The sequence below is a fragment of the Moschus berezovskii genome, chromosome 26 (genome assembly GCF_049115385.1).
Source record: "Moschus berezovskii isolate FMDL1 chromosome 26, NW_MosBer_1.0, whole genome shotgun sequence".
In the NCBI taxonomy this organism is placed as follows: Eukaryota; Metazoa; Chordata; class Mammalia; order Artiodactyla; family Moschidae; genus Moschus; species Moschus berezovskii.
Genome location: NC_142485.1, coordinates 37,709,545 through 37,728,392, shown reverse-complemented (window position 1 = coordinate 37,728,392; position 18,848 = coordinate 37,709,545). Strand labels below are relative to the sequence as shown.

At 36.0% G+C, this 18,848-nt stretch overlaps 1 protein-coding gene and 1 long non-coding RNA gene across 2 annotated transcripts in view; one reads left to right on the top strand and one right to left on the bottom strand.

Moving 5' to 3' along the window:
- Positions 1-18,848, top strand: part of LOC129549214 (uncharacterized) — an 85,505-nt gene that overhangs the window by 54,933 nt on the left and 11,724 nt on the right. The window contains exon 5 of the long non-coding RNA XR_008684514.2: positions 18,549-18,600. This is a non-coding gene — a long non-coding RNA (uncharacterized LOC129549214). The remainder of the gene's footprint in view (positions 1-18,548; positions 18,601-18,848) is intronic.
- The window catches only part of VEGFC (vascular endothelial growth factor C), an 84,141-nt gene continuing 67,064 nt past the window's right edge, over positions 1,772-18,848 (bottom strand). Inside the window, exons 4-7 of the mRNA XM_055416348.2 lie at positions 14,138-14,289; positions 6,401-6,507; positions 5,780-6,113; positions 1,772-2,956 (exon numbers count right to left, since the gene is read on the bottom strand). Of these exons, the coding sequence (XP_055272323.2) occupies positions 2,842-2,956; positions 5,780-6,113; positions 6,401-6,507; positions 14,138-14,289 (708 nt within the window). The 3' untranslated portion in view covers positions 1,772-2,841. The remainder of the gene's footprint in view (positions 2,957-5,779; positions 6,114-6,400; positions 6,508-14,137; positions 14,290-18,848) is intronic.

Genomic DNA, 18,848 nt, shown 5'->3' with positions numbered 1-18,848 from the left:
GTGAAGTTCCTGCTGAGCAGGGCACCCCTGGAGGAAGCCTGGACTGTGTGGTCAGTGAGTGATTTTCTCCCTTCTCTGAAAGAAGTGCACGCAGGGTGCGCCACTAACGCTCACTTCGGCTCTGAGCAGTATGGAGATGGAGGACAGAGTTGATTTTTAGAAACCCTAATCATGGAATCTGTTTCCCTCAAGAAGTTAGCAAATATCAAAAGGTCAAAATCTTCTTCTAAAGTAAAAAAATCTGGAAGCTAAATCTTATAACTGCTCACCAAAATACTTTGTTCCATGAGTCTTTTAAACAAAGCATTTATAGTGTTAGGTTTCTAGACATGAAATTCCGTATATAAACTTTCCAAGATTTGGGTATAGTAATTGTTGCTTTATTCTTAAGAGTTGACTGATTGGTAGTTGGAGACTTTTGTACAATTTATGAACATCTTCACTGTATATTTTAGCTTCTTACTGAATCCTGTTAGCTAATATTAATATTTTAAATGATTGTTTAGCTTGATCTCTAGTCCACTTAACCATCACCACAAAATCTCAATTATTATAATGTAATGAAGTGAGATTTTTATGGTCTACATAAAATTGTTTGCAAGAACCTCTGGCAAAGTATTGTCGTGTTGATGTTGTTTTTGCTTTTCATCAAAATTATTACATCTCCAGGGACAAATTAAATGTTATTTTTTCTGGCATGCCTTATGCTTTATATTTTGGTCTAGTGATTTTTTTTTTTTTTTGGCATACTCATATATTCTGAGAAACGAATTGTCAACACATAGTTTAGATTTTTTTAAGCTGAAGGGTCATTATATCAGATTCTAAGATTCTCTCCATGGCTTCAAGAGATTCATTGGAAACTTAGAATAGTTTTTTTTTTTTTAAGTAGCTAAATCAATTAATATATTTAAATGTATCAGGACTAAAACTGATGAATACCACATCAACTTAACAGATTACATCATGTTTGTTTGCTTATATTCTTGGCTGAAATGTGATGAAAAATGATTGAAACTGAATCTCGGCTGAATTGTATACACAGTGACCATCTTATGCATCAAGGACTGTGGCTCCCTTTCAGGTGGAAGGATGTTGTTTATTGTGATTCCGTTTTTCCTTTTGGTAATGACCCCTGAATTTGTTCTCTTGGGGAAGTTTTGATAAAACTATAGCTGTTGTCAAATTTACTTATATTTTACTTTTGTTTTACTATTATTATTAGTTTGGTTGCTGTTCTCAACTTTGAAAATTACCTACATCTTAGGTGCTTCATAGACGTACACAGCACATATTTTCTGTCTACAGGTTTCAGATCCATCTTTACTTAAAAAATATAAAGATGATCCATAAGTATATAATAAGAGAATTTCAGAAGAGTGCTTTTTCTTCCCAATAGATTAAAAAAAGATCTGACTTTCTGAACGAGATGTTAAACTTGTCCAGAATATGTACCTTTAATTCAATAAACTTTGCATATAATAGTGTTTTAAAAGTCCGTATTGAAAATAGTGTTTCAATATATTTAGGACATCAACCTTCCAATAAAGTATTATAAAAAATAAATTATTTTGTAGCAAAACATACAGATACTAATATTTTTATTGTACTGACTAGTCACCTATACCATTTAAAATGTTTTTGTTATATTATATTTGCAAGTTTTAAGAGACTTATTTTTATGTTTACATAACTCTATAGATTCTTTTTTCTCCTTTCAGGACTACTTATTTTTATGTATTTACTAGTAGTTATGTTGTTTTTTTATTTTTGCTAGGAATCATGTCATACAAGCAAATAATCAATTCTTTGTCAACAAGCAAACCACTTATGTGGTTGTATTTATATAGGCAAATATTTGTTCTCAAGAAAAAAGTATCTTAGTGTGCTTCCTTTAAAAAAAAATGAAACAAGTACCGTGTGTGACTGTTGCTTTTTAACACATGAGCATTTAAATGTCACTTCCAATTTATATGTGTTGGATAGAAGCACTTCAGCTTGTAAAAAGTATTTAGCTAGTCAGAAGCAATTAAATATTTGGAAAAGATTATTTTTGAGTAAAATATTTTAAAGGCATTTTAATATTAATACATACCAAGAGCTATTATACCAGGTTAAGTCTGAATGCTCCCGGGGCACTGAATAACTTTCATGATATAACCATGCTAAACAGACTATCTAATAAGATGATATGTTTTCTGTCAATTCATTTGGCTATAAATTCAAAAGTACCGTTTGCTAAAACATTTATACTCATTAAATGTATTGAGATTAAAAATAAAATGTAATAACAACTGCTGTCCATCTTAAACTTTCTTTTACAGGAGCATACTTTTTCTCAGCAATCATAATCTGATACCCAGAGACAAAAAAAAGAGGGAGGGCAGGGGGAGATGACTTTTCACAATATCAGGTTTTGCTGATAGCATAAGATGGTAATGGATTCAACTTACCAGCTTATAATACAGTTTTCATTTTATTTTAAACATATTTTGCATGATATAAAAATATTGATCACAGTGAGCTTTACCAGTTGTTATTGCTATAAAAATGAATGCAGAAACAATATTTTTAGTGGAAATAAATTATATAGTCATTATTCTTTTTAAAAAACAATCACAAGAGAAAAACCTCAGCTGTTTGGTCACTGGCAGAAAACCAGTCTTTTAAAGAGGTCTTTTGCAGACGATCTCCAGTCCATTTCTGTAACATTCTCCACGTGGTTCAGGAAGCTGACTTTTGTCTTTGTTGCCCGGTCCACAAAGTGTCTGTGTTCATAGTTCTAACAGGGCAGCATGGTTTCCCATGACAGAACAATGACGAACTAGAAAAGATGTAACCTTAGCTCACATGTGGTCGTTTCCAATAGGAAGGGACACAGCGACATACTTCTTCACTAAATGCAAGTCCCTGTTCACAATGCTTCACTCGATTTGTACATGGTCGTCTGTAACAACTAGAGGAACAAAGAAGGACAGACTTCTGTTAAAGACCAAGGGATGAATCTGTTATGCTACAAATGCACTTTCGTGTTTTTCTAAGTTTCAGGCTGGAACAAAGTTACTCATTTTATCATAAAACGGTTGTCCAGTTTATAAATAGCTAAAATTTGTGCCTGGAATTTCCAAATTTAAGAGGGATGGAAAAAACCTTAAAAAAAAAAGTCTTGCTTGCAGAAATAACAAATGGAAGAATGAGGTGTTGTTAGCATTCATTCTTTTGAAGTGCTCTGCACTTTGTAGATGAAAGTAACATAAAACAGAAATTTTGAAAGTGAATATTTATGGTCTGCCGATTTAGCATGATCACATAAGCGTGGCAGAATTCTCAAGAATCTGGGACTTGGTTGGAACCCAGACTTCAGGGAGATTAAACCCAGCCATTCTGGCAGGGCTGTGGTCTACAGGAGGGCCCCACCCTTACTCTTGACTTGGGCTGGCAGCTGGCTGCTGCACAAGGGTGGTCGGCCTCCCTTGTCCACCTGAACTCCACGTGAAAACAGTGCGGGCCGGGAGAAGGGGCAGGGAGGGACAGTATTCACTGTGGGGGAGGTTCCTCTCCCCCCACCCTCGATGTCCAGTTTCTAGCGGTGGTGAAAGGACAAATGACTCAGCAGTCAATAACATCCACAGCCCTGTTGCTCCAGTGAACAGAACATCTTTGAAGGACTTTCTGAGGGATGAGTATACATAATGTGGCCATGGAGAAAAATGCAAGGCCACCTGGAAATCAGAAATGTACCACAGAAAAGCTACAACTAGGATTCTGAAATATCATTTCTTTTGCTCCGGAAAGCATATCTAGTTAAAATTTTATTTATTTACTCATTTCTAAATACAAATGAATTAGTATAGGGATACTGGTAATCCTTTACTAAAAAGATACGATTTTCAATAATCAATGAAAGTTGCTGACTAAGGAACTGAATCACAGAATAGATACTCTGCCCACTACACTTTTAGAATAAATGTGATGAGAAAGTGAGGAGTATGTATTTTTTCAAAATATCAAACTATCATTTTTTTTGTTTCAGTATATGCATAAAACCTGGAATTATATACTTAGGAAAATGAACATGGAATTAATTCAGTAAATAGAAAGCCATTAAGAAACAATGTATTTTATGAGGAGAAATACAATGATAGAAACGTTTTCTCTAAGTTAATGTAAGAACTGTGTAGAAAAATATAATAACTGGTTAGTTTTATGTAAACAAAAATTTCAGGTTTTTCACTGGAAACTGGGTTCACTTGGATTCAATGTGCAAAATGGTTTAATAATCTTTAAAAACATTTAGTATTTATATTTTTCTATAGTTTTGGTATATCCTTTTGGTAATTAGAATAGGACATGAAAGTAAAATTGGAATATTATTGCTAAAAAATACTCTAAAGAGGAAACATAAGTTTTCCTATAAGGTTTTCTGAAATGGTAATGGAAGAAGAGATACCTAGATTCATGGACGTCTGCTCATGCAGTGGCTAACATGTTAGAGTGGCTGGATCATCAGAAAGATGAACTGAAATGGTAATACAAGCTCTTGAGAATCAAAAGAAGGACACTTTACTGAAGACAAAAGTAACGATTAACATTCATATAGATACTATATTGTAAATAGGTGTTATCACCATCTGTAAAGAGTTGGTGGAAGAAGAGAACCCAGTGATGGTGACGGAGAACAGCTGGAGAGAAGACTAAAAGGACGACCAGGAGAGCACAGTGTTCTCTCGCACAAACAGAAAGCCCAAAGAGAAACCGCAGAAAGACCGGACTGTTTGTGAAATCTGACAGTGAAGGGGCTACTGAAACCTTAAACAAAGCTTAATCATGGAGTCCCCGGGGCATAACAGGATTACAGCTGTGTGAATAAAGGAGAGATGAAAGAGGTGAACAGATAAATGCAAATGACCCATCACGGAGCAACTCAGAAGACAAGCACAGAGCTTGTTGCTAAAGAAAGTTCAACGTGGCAATAAGATGCCAATAAAGAAATTCGGGAACTTTTTTAAATTGGAGGAAGAGAACAACAGAGTTGAGGACATTAAAGGTGTGGAAGTGAAGGGGCGTGATTGGTGGAGCGATGCTGAAGCAAAGTGGGAGGCCGTGTCAAATACCCAGAGCTGGCTTATTCTCGGAGCAGAGGAGGAAGGTCAGGGATGAACACTGAAAGGGTCCGAGTCCAGGAGACTCTCATTTTTTTCTGTGATGAAGGAAGCCAAATCAGGTTTAAGGAATGCCTTGAGTAACCTTTAACAATGTGTTAATATATTTTTCTAATTCTCGTTAAATACTTAGCTTCACTATTATCATTTCTAGATACATTTCCACAGTAAACGGTATTATCCTACCCTTTGTGAACTTCACACAACATTTTCTGCACTTAGAACAGCTGTCCAAAATTACATCTCACTGTACGGTCATTTTTGGTGGGGGCAGGGGTGCACTGCCTGGGTGTATGTTGAAGATGCTCCAGAAATGACTGTCCTATGCATCTGTCATCTAACTCCTGTTGCGAGCTGTTCTCTTAGCCTCTGGGACGAGGACTTAGTGCAGTCTGAGCTTGGATCTCGTTTTGGTTTCCAGGGATCTCATCTTGCTCTTTCAGGAGCAAACAGTCTCCCAAAAATTTAGCATTGTTTACAAAATATCAGAATTCATCTTACAGAACTTAAATGGCCCCCTTCTAACAAACCAGTATTTTGGCTGAGAAAATTGCTTTGGATTGAGAAAACTATTTCCAATATAAGAGAAATTAATACTCTTTATGAAGGTTTCTTACCTGCATGTTTGATGCTGAAACTTCTTTCCTTTTAAGAAGCATTTCTGTGGATTTTCTGTACATTCACAGGCACATTTTCCAGGGTTTAAGGGCTGATTTCTTGGGCAGGTTCTTTTACATACGCACTGGCATGTGTTTTCATCAAATTCTCTGTTGGCCCCACATGAGTTGGGGAAAAGTTTGTTTTTACAGACACACTGGCATGAGTCTCTGTCTAGTTCCTTGTGGGGTCCACAGCTGGAAGCCCGAAGCCCCCCTCTGCAGACGCATTGACAGGTCTCTTCATCCAGCTCCTTGTTGGGCCCACAGATGTCATGGAATCCGTCTGCAGAGTCTAGACAAACACAGTCAGGACAGCTTTACTATCCCTTACTCGGTTCTGGGTGTGGAGTGAAACAATGAAGAGCACTGAGAAGTGTCTTCCTTTCCACAGGGAGCTTCCTTTACAGAGAAGTTCAAAACAATACCAGAAGCAGACAGTGAAGCAGAAAGTGCCCTATTTTGTAGTGACTGATTTCATAGCTTTTAGGATGAATATTGTACATGTGATTTTAATATTAGGTATTTGTTAATTAACAGAGAGACCCTTGGCATTTAGTGTTAAAACATCATTTGGCTTACCATCTCCAGCACTGGGGGAAAAAATAAAATCCTGCTGAGCCAGGCATCTGCAGACGTGGTTATTCCATATGTAATCTGTGGGGCAAGTCTTGTTTGCAGCCTGGCACCTGTGGAGAGACGTTAACAATAAGTGGTACATGGAAGGGATCATCTCTTTTCTTACCTGTGTATTACAGAATACATAAAATGAAATGCAAATATTCCCGCTCAAACTACTCATACCCATAATAGGTGCTGTCCAATCCTAATGGTTTTATATAATTTCAGATTCCTCTTTTTAAGGCAAATACATTTATTTGTATGATCACATACATTTTTAGTTGATGAGAAAATGGGATAAAGCCTTTCATCAGTTCAGTTCAGTTCAGTTGCTCAGTCGTGTCCGACTCTTTGCGTACCATTCTGAAATTTCCTTTTTCCATTAAACGATCTATTATGGACATCTTTATATGTCATTTCATAAAATTTGCTCCATTATATTTATTGGCTGCATGATAGTCCACAAGTGGGTATATATACTATTACTTATTAATCTCCTATTGGTAGCTGTTGAAGTTTCTTCCAGATTTTGGGTTTCTAAACAATCCTACAGGAAACACCCTTATACATGCACTTTACTGACTTATTTCTGAAGCGCAGATGCCCGTAACTGTAACGGGTCCATTAACTCAGAGTTCCCACTCCACACTCCCCGGAAAGGAATCAAGTATCTTGGCTTTCACTGTTACCTATAAACAGGTATTCCCTTTTTGAATATTACCCACGCAGTTTCATCCTCAGCTTCTCCCTCTGTGTCATCCCCCACACAGTCCCCAAGTCACATGCTTTCTTATATTTCCTAAAATATCTTTCCACACCCATTTCTCCTGTCTTGGTTCCCACTCATGATTTCTCTCTTGGATGTTTTCAGAAGCTTCCTCTCCACTTTTCCCAACTCCTGTTCTGCTTCTCTGACCACCTACTATGCTGCTACCAGGCTGCTCTTTCTTTCTGTCTCCACAGCCCAGCACTACAGTGGGACCTAGAAGGCACACGATGGCTTTTCGTGAAATGAATGAATGAAGCAGAGCGTAGTGTATTATATGCTTCTTATACTGGATATATATGTCTTTATTTGCACTCTGGTATGTGAGTTGCTTTAGTTGAGAAACTATATAATCCATTAAAAATATCCTACATTTCCTAGCACAATGCTATGCACATAGAAGACCCAACATAAATATTCATAAATGAATAAACACCAAGTAGAAAAATCTAGGGTATCACTTTTTAATCATAAATGGCTCCCTCCATTAAAAGAGAGTATCTATCATTAAAGAGACCCTAGAAATTCATGGAATTCAACCTGAAGGAAAATATAAGAGGAAATAATTGGAAAAAAGAGCATCTATGAAAACATCAATATATTGATATTTAACCATTTGTTAGAGATAGTCTCTTCTACCTGTGGAATTTATGATATTTTTTCGTGCTGCTGATATTGAGACTTGAAATCTTTTTGTAAATACTAGAAATGCTGCACATTATTGAGGAAAGCATAGAGGTAAGAAAAAGAGACATTTGGCTTTTTATCTCTCTCTGGCACTTTTTTTAAAGCTGTTTAGCTTTGTATATGCTGATTAACATTTCCAAGACTTGATTTTTCCACTTGTAAAATGTTAGTAAAAATAGAAGCTATAAAACACTATAAAAATAGTGTTTATTGAATGCTTCCTGTATGTCAGGAATTGGGCTAATATTTAATACAAATACTGATTATAAACATCACTACACATCTATGAGGTAGATCTGTCATCATCATCATCATTGTTATTCTAGTATGCTATGCTATTATAATCTTAGATTAACATGCAATATAGTATCATGCTATTGAATAGATTGTGAGGATTTGATCATAAATGTTATGCTGTATGAACATTTTAATTTATATTTAACTTTAAAAGTGAGGAAAACCTGTCACAAAAGTTTACAGAACTTAGCAAAACTCAGAGAGCTAGTGAGCAGAGAATGAATTTTCAAACCAGGAAGCCACCTGCAGGAAGCACCCTTTTCTTTGGTGTTTGCCATCATGGCGGCCGCCTGGTGTCAGGAGTTATGAGCAAGGGCCGTGGGTGGCAGATACGTGGTGCATGGTAACATTTAGTAAAATAAAAGAATTATCAGTGTAACATGCATTGCCCTTTCACTGAATGCTCAGAGGTTAGAGGCAGTCAAGCTTGTCTTTGTCCTCTCACAGTACCCAGAAGAAACATTCTTTGTCCAATCCAGAGACTCCTTAATTATGTTATGAATGACTCATTTGGTGAGAGATTATTTTAATTAGTTATACTTGTTCATAAATAACGTAAAACAAATGATCTGCTACTTAGTTTTAACATCACAATAATGTAAATGTAACACCAAACATTTAGGAAAGACAAGACTTGTCATCCTGCTGGTAGTGGTGGATGGGAGCGAGGGTGGAGCAGAAAAGGGACGCTGTTGCATCTAAGCGAAATTTCAGTCTCTGCAGAAAGGAGTGCTGGGAAGCCCTCCCTGGAAGGAATCATATAATCTTGATTTAAAGTGTCACCAGAAAGGTTTGAACACATTCACCACTAATTTCAAAATTATAGTTAATGAAAGGGTCTTTTTCACTTGGCATTAGAAAGAATCAATTTTACTGAGGAATAATTTGCCTACAATAAAATGCTCCTATTTTAAATTCATTGCCTTTTCCCAAATTTATACACCTGTGTAACTCACACTAGGGTTTCCCTGGTGGCTCAGTGATAAAGAATCTGCCTGCCAATGCAGGAGACACAGGAGACGTGGGTTTGATCCCTAGAAAGATCCCCTGGAGAATGATTGGACAGAGGAGCCTGGCAGGCTGCATTCCGTGGGGTTGCAAAGAGTTGGACATGACTGAGCGACTAAACAATGATATTCTTCCCTCTGAATCTAGATTATATTCATTTTTTCTAGGGTTTCATGTGAAATGAATCATGCAGTGTGCATTCTTTTGAGTCTAGCTTCTTTCACCCAGCCGAATGTTTTTGAGATCCATTTATGTTATGTGCATCCACAGGTCATTCTTTTTAGACTGCTTAGCAATAGTCTACTGTATGGAAATAATGCAATCTGTTTGTGCATTCACCTTTGATTGATGTTGGTTTGTCCCCAGTTATCGGTTACAGGGCTTATATGAACATTTGCCTGCAAGTTATGATATGGAAATATGTTTATATTTCTCTTGGGTAAATACCTAGAAGGGGAAGTTATCAATCATATTTAAGTGTGTATTTAAGCTCATAAGCATCAGCCAATATATTTTACAAAGCAGTTGCACAATTTTACATTCTCCTCTGTGATTCCCATTGTACTACATCAACTCAAGGTTTTCTCTGCCTTTTAATTCTAGCCATTGTGGTGGCGGTTCCTCTTAACTCTTGTTAACAAAGGTAATGATTTCAAAACATAGCTATGTATTCATCATATATCCATGATCACTGTGGTAGTTTTCCAATTAAATTGTGGGTCACAACTCATAATAGGTCAAGACCAACATTAAAAAAAAAGAGAACAATAGGAAAAAAGTATTTAAGTGCACACACGTAATAAGACATGCATTCATAATGAGAAAAATATCATCTGTAAAAAATTAGATATTGAGGAGGAGGAATCTTGGCTCTGACAATGGTTTCTGGCGCTCCAAAACCAACAAAGTCTCATTCCTTATTATTTAATTTCTATTAGATTTTATTGGCTACCACACAAACCTTGGCCTGGAAAACATATCTAAAGTGTATACAAAATAAGGCTACAAAAGTACAGTGAGTAAATGGCTGTGACTGAAGGAATTTCTCTTGACCAACTGCCTATCTCAAAGTCATACAGTGAGAGGTGCTTGTGGGCTGCCCTGTGGCTTCTGTTTGATCCGTTTTGTGTGAAACCTGAGCTTTGAGAATTAAAGAGTTTACATTTATTAGTTAATTCTACAAAAGATAATCGAAGCATTAGCATGTCAGATGCCAAGAAGAAACATCATTGACACCCTCTGCATGAGTATCTCGCAGCTATACAGGTTAATTATTGTTTTCTTGTAGAAAGCAGAAGTTCAAAAAAGTTAATTTCTCAAAAAATTTTTTCAAACTTACTTTTAAAAATATTTTACTTTACTTGGAAAATGATTATTTTAAATGTTTGAAAAGTTTTATTTGTGTTATACATTTTTATCAGTTGCTAGTTTCCATATGTAATTTGATATATTAACATTTATAAGTAAATACATTACTTTTTATGTTTCCCAGCACGTAGTTATAAAGTTATATTCAGTATTAACAGATTTTACATTGTTATTTAACTTTTCACTATAAAATTTTTATTTCGTCCTTTTTAATCCTATACTGAATAAAAAACAAAGCTTTATATTTCCTCTTTAATGTATAAAGCCCAGACATATTTAAGATATATAAAGAGATGTAAATATGTCTGTGGCATTAAAATTTCATGGGGTAGGTGATTAGGAAAAAACATCTATAAAAGGATCCTTAAGGGATGATAATGAAAAAAAAAGGTTGAATAATAAAGGAAATAATTTAAAACAATACTTTGTTTTATTTTTATAGTTTTATATGGCTGCATAACTACATGTAAAGTATAATAGAGATCTACTTTAAAATTTTATATATATTATGAATATCACAAACGTATATACATAGTTCAGTTAAGTTCAGTCTCTCAGTCGTGTCCGACTCTTTGCGACCCCGTGGACTGAAGCATGCCAGGCCTCCCTGTCTATCACCAACTCTCGGAGCGAACTCATGTCCATCTAGTCAGTGATGCCATATACATAGTTAGATATTGCTATACACATAGTTTTGTGTGTATTGGCTTGGAATATAAAATACAATTCTTAATTTTATGCATTAAAACACACTGAAAAACACAGAGACAAGGAAATGAATTCAACATGAATCTTCATGATGATATTAAATCTGTCCTTTAATGACAGTTTCTCAGATGCTGGACACCATTCTCAGCACAGTAGAAGTACGCCGCATTTCCTTCAACCCTTTTTATATCTTTACATTTTATATATAAGCAAACTGAAGCTCAGAGACATGAAATGCCCAATCTTAAAACACTAATTAGTGGCAGACCTCATTCAGCTCTGGCTTACCCCAAGACCCAAGGTCTTTTTGCTCTTTTTGTCTCTTCTTGACCTCAAACAGCATGTAGCATGGAAGTACTGATGAAAACATGAGTAAAATACACAAAAGCTTTGAGATACATACAGATGAGTAAGTTATTTAGCAAGCATTTGTTGATGAGTCCCCAAATTTGTAGTGATTATCTGCTTCATCCGTAAAATAAGGCTAATCCTACCACCAGCTTCATAGATGTTTTTGTGAGTATTAAGCGAGACAATGTCTGCTCGGACCTGAAGCAGGAATGGCTCAATGATTCTTAAGTGTTATGAGCTGGACATTATAGAGCACATAAACCTGCCTAAAATAACCTCACAATCCAGTTTCACATGCAACTTCTACAGAGCCCTAAAAATCTGTTCAAGGACAGAGTAAATACTGTCATTGCTGTGGGTATTCAAGAAGCAAAAGGTGCCTGTGATGCTTGGACAAGACAAGGGCAGGAGAAAGACCTCCACCTGAACTCTGAGAAACGGATAGGACTTTGGAAAGGCAGAAAATAAAGGAAATTTATTTTAAGCCAGGCCAGAATAGAAACAAGATACAGTGCAGGAAATGCGCTTGGTCTTCAGGGAATCAGACTTTGTGAAACACAGACTTGGAGAAGAATGGGAAGCAAACAAGAAAGGAAGGCTGATGCCAGATGACAGAGGTGGAAAATCAGTGTCCAGTTCTTTGGGAAGTTGAAAGTCACTGAAGGTTTCTGGTCAGGTGAATGAAATGATGCCTTTTAAAGCTTACTTGTGACATTACTCAGGAACTGGAGACATATTTGGTACAAGAAAGACCGTATTGAAACCACTGAATTAAATCAGAAATCCATGCAGAATGAAGTGGATGGGATGGCAATGATGGAAATGAAATGGTCAGTTTAGGCTGGAGTGGCTGTCTCCCCTCTCCCCCAAAATAATCAATAGCATTTGGGTATGATACAAGGAAAAGAAGTAATTAGTGACAATTGTGTGATTCCAAGGTCTCAAAGAATGTGAAAGATCATTACTATGAATAATGTAGAGGTAAATAAACAGACTTAATAAATCTTTGATTTGGTACCTATTCCATCTAATATGATTATAAATAAACACAGTTATATAAAAGGGTGTCACTAGTGGTAAAGAACCCACCTGCCAGTGCAGGAGATATAAGAGATGTGGGTTCAATCCTGGGGTGGGGAAGAACCCCTGAGGAGGAAATGGCAACCCACTCTAGTACTCTTGCCTGGAGAATCCCATGGACAGAGGGGCCTGGTATGCTACAGTCCATGGGGTTGCAGAGTCATACAGGACTGAAGTGCATGCATGCATATAAAAGGGATTCGATAAAATATTAATTATAAGTGAGCAAAATGCGCAGATCTTGCATTGTAATTCTGAAAACCATTAGCATAGAGATAATGACTGAAATGCTTAGATTAGATGACTTGCCAAGGGATACAAGTGACTAGAATTCCCAGGACTGTGTGAATGAAATCTCTCTACTACTTCAGGGAGCCATTGTCTGCACTTGCATCGGTGTGAACTTATTCACAGATTCTTTTTGTCAGTCCAAGTAGGCTACCCAAGAGTTTTACCTAAAGTGTCTCTGGAAAGGTAAGGACTCCCACCTCTCACAGTAAGTAAAGCAGCACAAAGAGATGCAACAGGGGAAACTGCCATTAGCATACCACACTTATAATCAAGTCCCCTAAAAGGGAAGGTTCCTAAAAAAGTTTTTGGTGATGCATGTTTACTCATCAATTTATTTATACTTCTGTTATTAATGTTGGAGTTATACAAAGTTTCTTTACATGCCCATGCTATATGCCCTGGCTGTCCTAAAGAATAAAATGCTGCATTCTTATCTGGGGAGAGAAAGTTCCTAGACCTCAGGTGGCAATGTGTAACGATTCGTTATAAACTGTTCACAGAGTCAATCCGTTATGCTTTATCCAGGCTCTTTATGAGATCTAATGAAGCATATGGTGCCGTACATGCTAAACCATAAAACCAACTAAAAAATAGGATGGGAAATAATGTTGAATAACAAATGTTTCTTTGAGAGCGAATATGAAATAATATCAAGAAAAAAATTTTAAAGTATTAATATTTCAATATTCAATCCTTGCTGAAATAAAAAATATGAATTGATATGTTGAGAAAAACTAATTGAGATGGAAAAAAGGCAACTGAATGATATAAAAAATATAAAATAATATATTCATGTTTAGTTTTCGTTTGGGGCCAAAAATCTTAAGACTCAAATGTTTTCAGTTTTAACATCCATCTATGAATTTGCACACCTGATTGTTAAATGAGTGTTAAATGTTGGTGGCATGTGTGTCTTTCCACAGAAATACTTACTTTATATGGTAAGCTATTTTGTCTATATCATAGGTTTTCCTGTTTCAGTTTAATTTTATGTTCACAGTGCATTTTCAAATTTGTCTTGTTTTATTTGATAGAGAAATATAGCACATTTCACAAAAAGTCTTTTAATCAACTGTGTTTACTTGGAAATAAGTTTATGTTAGTAGAGGATGCAGAAAAAAGCAGATCAAAGTCATACTCACTGTGGCAGTGCTGCTGGCAGGGAGCGTCTAATAATTGAGTGGACTTGTCTGTAAACATCCAGCTTAGACATGCATCGGCAGGAGGTGTGATTGGCAAAACTGATTGTGACTGGTTTGGGGCCTTGAGAGAGAGGCACTGTAATTTCAAACAACTACAAAGAAGGGACAAAAAGAAGAAAAATTATATAGATACTATAAAGCAGTTCTGTGGTAAATGTTGGAGCCCAAAACGAGCAAGCTTCATGATTAGGGAGAGCCACATAATGTATGCAGGATGCTAAAGTTTTTTATGATTACAAGTAAAAACTGTTTTGTGTCGAATCAATATTCTTTATCAGAACAGTAAACAGTCCCTGTGCTTATCTCATGCCACTATTGTTAAGCGTATTAGAATTTTGATAACCAACTAATGATTACAGAGATGTGACAAACCAATGTGTTCAAGGGAGAAAGGATTGTTTCAGTCTTCGATTATTCCAGGGGGTTAAAAAATGGCAAAGATATAAATATCTTTGTGATGGTAAGAGCAAAGCTGTTGGCCACAAAACCTGGAAATGTTTGGTTAAGTCTTGTTTTCTATAACCTGAGTACACACACATAAAATGCCTAGGTGTAAAATTGATTTTCATTCCAAATGAAATTTCAACTTCAAAGTAGCTTTACATTTTCTGATATATGAGTTTATTATGTTTAAAAGAAAGATACATTCATTAATAGATAAAGCATCATTCCTGCTGTTTTGACAAAAGCATTATGAAAATATAAGCGTAGAATTGGGTAGGACATCATACATGAGGGTGGATTAGAGTCTCAAATTTTGTTTAAAATCTTATTCTGAATGCCTTACTAATGCCTTACTCAGCTTTTCCTTCCACAAAAACAATGTTTTAAGTTGAATATACGAGTAAATTAGTGATTAAGTAAAGCTAAGGATTAAAAATCCCAAAGTTTCTTAAAATCTAAATTATGATCAGTAATAATGGTAAAAGCAAAATCCTGGCCATTACCTGCTTGAAACTATCAGTTCATAGTTATTTAACTACAGTTACACCATGTGTTACTTGGTATCTTTATGGATGTTTGAGTAGTGCTAAAAAAGACATCACACTCTAGAGCCATGTGAACCCAGCTTCTGTTGTAATTTCATGGCAACCATTAAAGATCGTGGCAAATATTTAGGGAATAGAATTAGCTGTTCATTTTGTTCATACCTAGAGGGAGATTTATTGACATTAAGTTTGAAGAATGAAATACGGAAATACCTAAATAATGTACATTTTCTTCACTTGAAATGTACTTATTATATATTCATATAAAACTTCAGCTACTTTCTTAGCATCAGCGCCTTGGGAGGAGTTTGGGCACAGGCTCACATCCAGAGAGGGCACTTTATCAGCAACCACACTTATAAGTTGTGTGATCTTGGAAAAGTCATTTAAGCTTCTCGAAGCTGAATATTTCTTTTAAAATCAGTCAATTCAGGACAACATTTCACCCATTAATTCATGGGACTGTTTTAAAAATTATATAAGCTCATGTATATGATTGTGATACGTATTTTGATTGCTCTGTAAATGTGAGTTATTTCCATACATTCTCAAGAATTTAGATATTTTCCAGAGTACTTTCTATTCTGCATAGAAATCTCAACATACGATCCCAATATATCCCAGTACTATAATTTTGACCAGTTTCTTCTCTGAAAAGACATTTGTTTATGTAGTTTGGAGGAAACCTTTTTTTTTTTTGGTAAAAATACCACATTGGCAGAAATCTTTTGCACTATGCCTAATTATTTTAAGAGAATATAATTCTGTACTATCTATATATACTACAGTTTTTTCTACTTCTTGTAATATCTCTGGATTCTACATTAGGAGCCAGCATTATAGAAAAAATATAAAGTGGTTTAGAAAATAAGCATTTTCTAAACTCATTTAATTTTATTTAATTTTTATATTTACAAATTAATTAAACCCTGTCATAGTGGAAATGATAGGAAGATGTATAGATCAGCTCACAAAACCCTAAGAATTTATGTCTAATTCTTCTGTACCCAGATATAGGTACCCAGAGCTTAGGAGAGCCATTTAAAGGCCGTTGGTATTAAGACTGGAATTAAAGTCTTGGACACTGATGACATTACTTGGTGAGGTTATTCTGAATGAAAACAGAACATGTCTAATAATAGAAACGTGGGCAACAGGGAACATGTAAAAGATGAAAACAGATACATGAACTAGTAAACATGCCTGGGAAGAATTATGACCTGACGTGGAGGACCAGGAGGGGGTACTGTTGAGTGGAGGGAAGCAAAAGAAAGAGAGGGGACCCTGTGTGGTCACAGGGTCAAACGTCCTCAAGTGTGATAAGGACTGAGTGGAGATAAGTGGGTACCAAGGCCGCTCTGTGGGCTGTAGCGGGCAGGGGTCAAAGGGCAGGAGCAGGTGGGGATGGAGAAACAATAAAGCTTGCCTCGTATGATTGGGGAGGGAGGGATCAGACATTTCAGACCACAAGGGCATTTCTGCTTAGAAATGCATATAAAACACACTGCAAGATCTGGCATTATCTCAAGTGACACAAGGCAGAACAAGGCCTGATAGTGAAGGATAAGGCACCATCTGAGATAACAGCTATTACAGAAGAGTGAATGATGGTTTCCCACCCCGGGACCTCAGCCGCATCCTTCCTCCATTCAATGACTGTTGCAAAACCAGGTTCCACCCTGGCATGACCTCCAAAGGGGAGAGAGCACAGTAAAGGAGCATTATCAGTGATCACGTACAGACTTCAGCCATTCCTGGGTGGAGAATGTCCACAATCAGGACGCACCCCAAAGCACCAGGTGTGTACCAGGGAACAGAAGACTGTTCCAGCGAGACAGAGATCAGTAAAATGCACACTGAGCAGCATCTTCCCAGTGAAGTAAGCCTGGCCCTATACTTTCAAAGGGTGGAAGGGATTCTTGTTGGTGAATACACTCGCTATAAGGATAAAAGGACAGGTGAAGGGGCACTGAAAAAAAAAACAGTCACTACAGAAAACTGTAAATTAAAAATTTTCATAAGCATTAGAACTGTGGAGGAGCTTAGGAGAAGAAATTATTTATAATTAAGGAAAATGAAAATTTAATTATTGATGTTATAGGAATGTTTTTTGTTTGAGTCTACGTAGGTAATTGGCCAGTTGAATTAAGTTAATTTGATCAAAAGGAAGAAATAGGCTGAAAATTAAAGTAAAACACCTTTTCTTCTCTTGAAACACATTTTCCACCTCCAAATTTTGACCTGAGAGTTTTCAGGTGGTTTCCTTAATCCTCTTGACTGTGCCAGCGTGGAAAAAATTTAAGGGCCCAGAGAAAGATGGCTTTGACCGATATTAAAAGGAGAAAGATTTTCGATAACTAGTTTTATTCATCTGTCAACTTTAGAAACACTCACTGAGATGTGCTGCAGGTGTGGCATTAGGGAGTGACTGTACCTGTGCCAGCTGAAGGTGACAGTTTTATCAACCAGTGACTGAGAGTCGAAGTTAAGCAAAAGTAACAACAAGAGCGAATTTGGAAAATAAATCTCTGTATATGTATAATGAGATTAGGTCAGAATTATGAACATACCAAATATTTTGCCCCAAATGCTGTTGGTAAACAAGAACCTGCAGTTTAACCCCTTTATGGAATTTTTGCCTGCTATTTATACAACGGCTGAAGCCAACACTGACTATAATTTTCTTTCAAAAGAGTTAAGGTGTAGCCAAACACATTGGTGTTTGAAACAATAGATTCTTTATACTTTAATACAATCAAAATCTTTGTACTACTGTCAGATTGTCTTGTGCTTTAATGTGTGCACAACAGTACTTTCTATTTTAAATGTAAACTCATAGAGTGCAAAGTTTATGCACTATGTTCAGTTTTAGCTAATAATTCTATGAATATACATATACCTAGTAAATACTAATTGATGATGATAATTATAATGATATTTTGAACATGAGTTTCCCAAATTAGTTTGATGTCATACAGTGAATTGTTCTTGAACAATGGATGTTTAGCTTGTATATAATTTGGCATCTAAGTAATAATAAAACACACAGTATGCCTTTCATTAAGAGTCACTGGTCTGAGAAGATCAAAAGAATTTACATAAAGATGGCATTTAACATAGATGGAAACTGAAAAAACTTTTTTGATTGTGTATTCAGTAAAACTGTAATAAACAAGAGGAAATGACAAACATTTCCTGAGAGGTCCTCATTTGCTATCAACTGGAATTCTTTAATAAGAATATTTAATGGTCCATTCCCACCAACAAGAATGGACTTCAAATAAAGCTTGAAACAATAGGTTGTTTACCCCAGCGTAGCAACAGTTGTAAAGCAAAAATTCCTATTTCTACTTCTCTTGTAGGCTATGTAAGAAAAAGGTATATTTCCTTTTTTGAGAAGATCCTGGATTACAGGTTAGTACCAAATGCTAAAGAATGTTGGAATATTTGGCTACAAATATGACACACACACAAAATGCCTTCCTTTACAACATCCTTTTATCTCAAAATATGACCAGTTTCTCTTCAGAGACTAGTATCTCACTACCGTATTTAATTTAAATATTCCAACTTTGAGCCTGTTAATTAAGTGTAGATACAATGTGTAGCCCCAGAAAGCATGGCTAATAACTGCAGAGAAAGTGAAGTGAAGTCACTCAGTG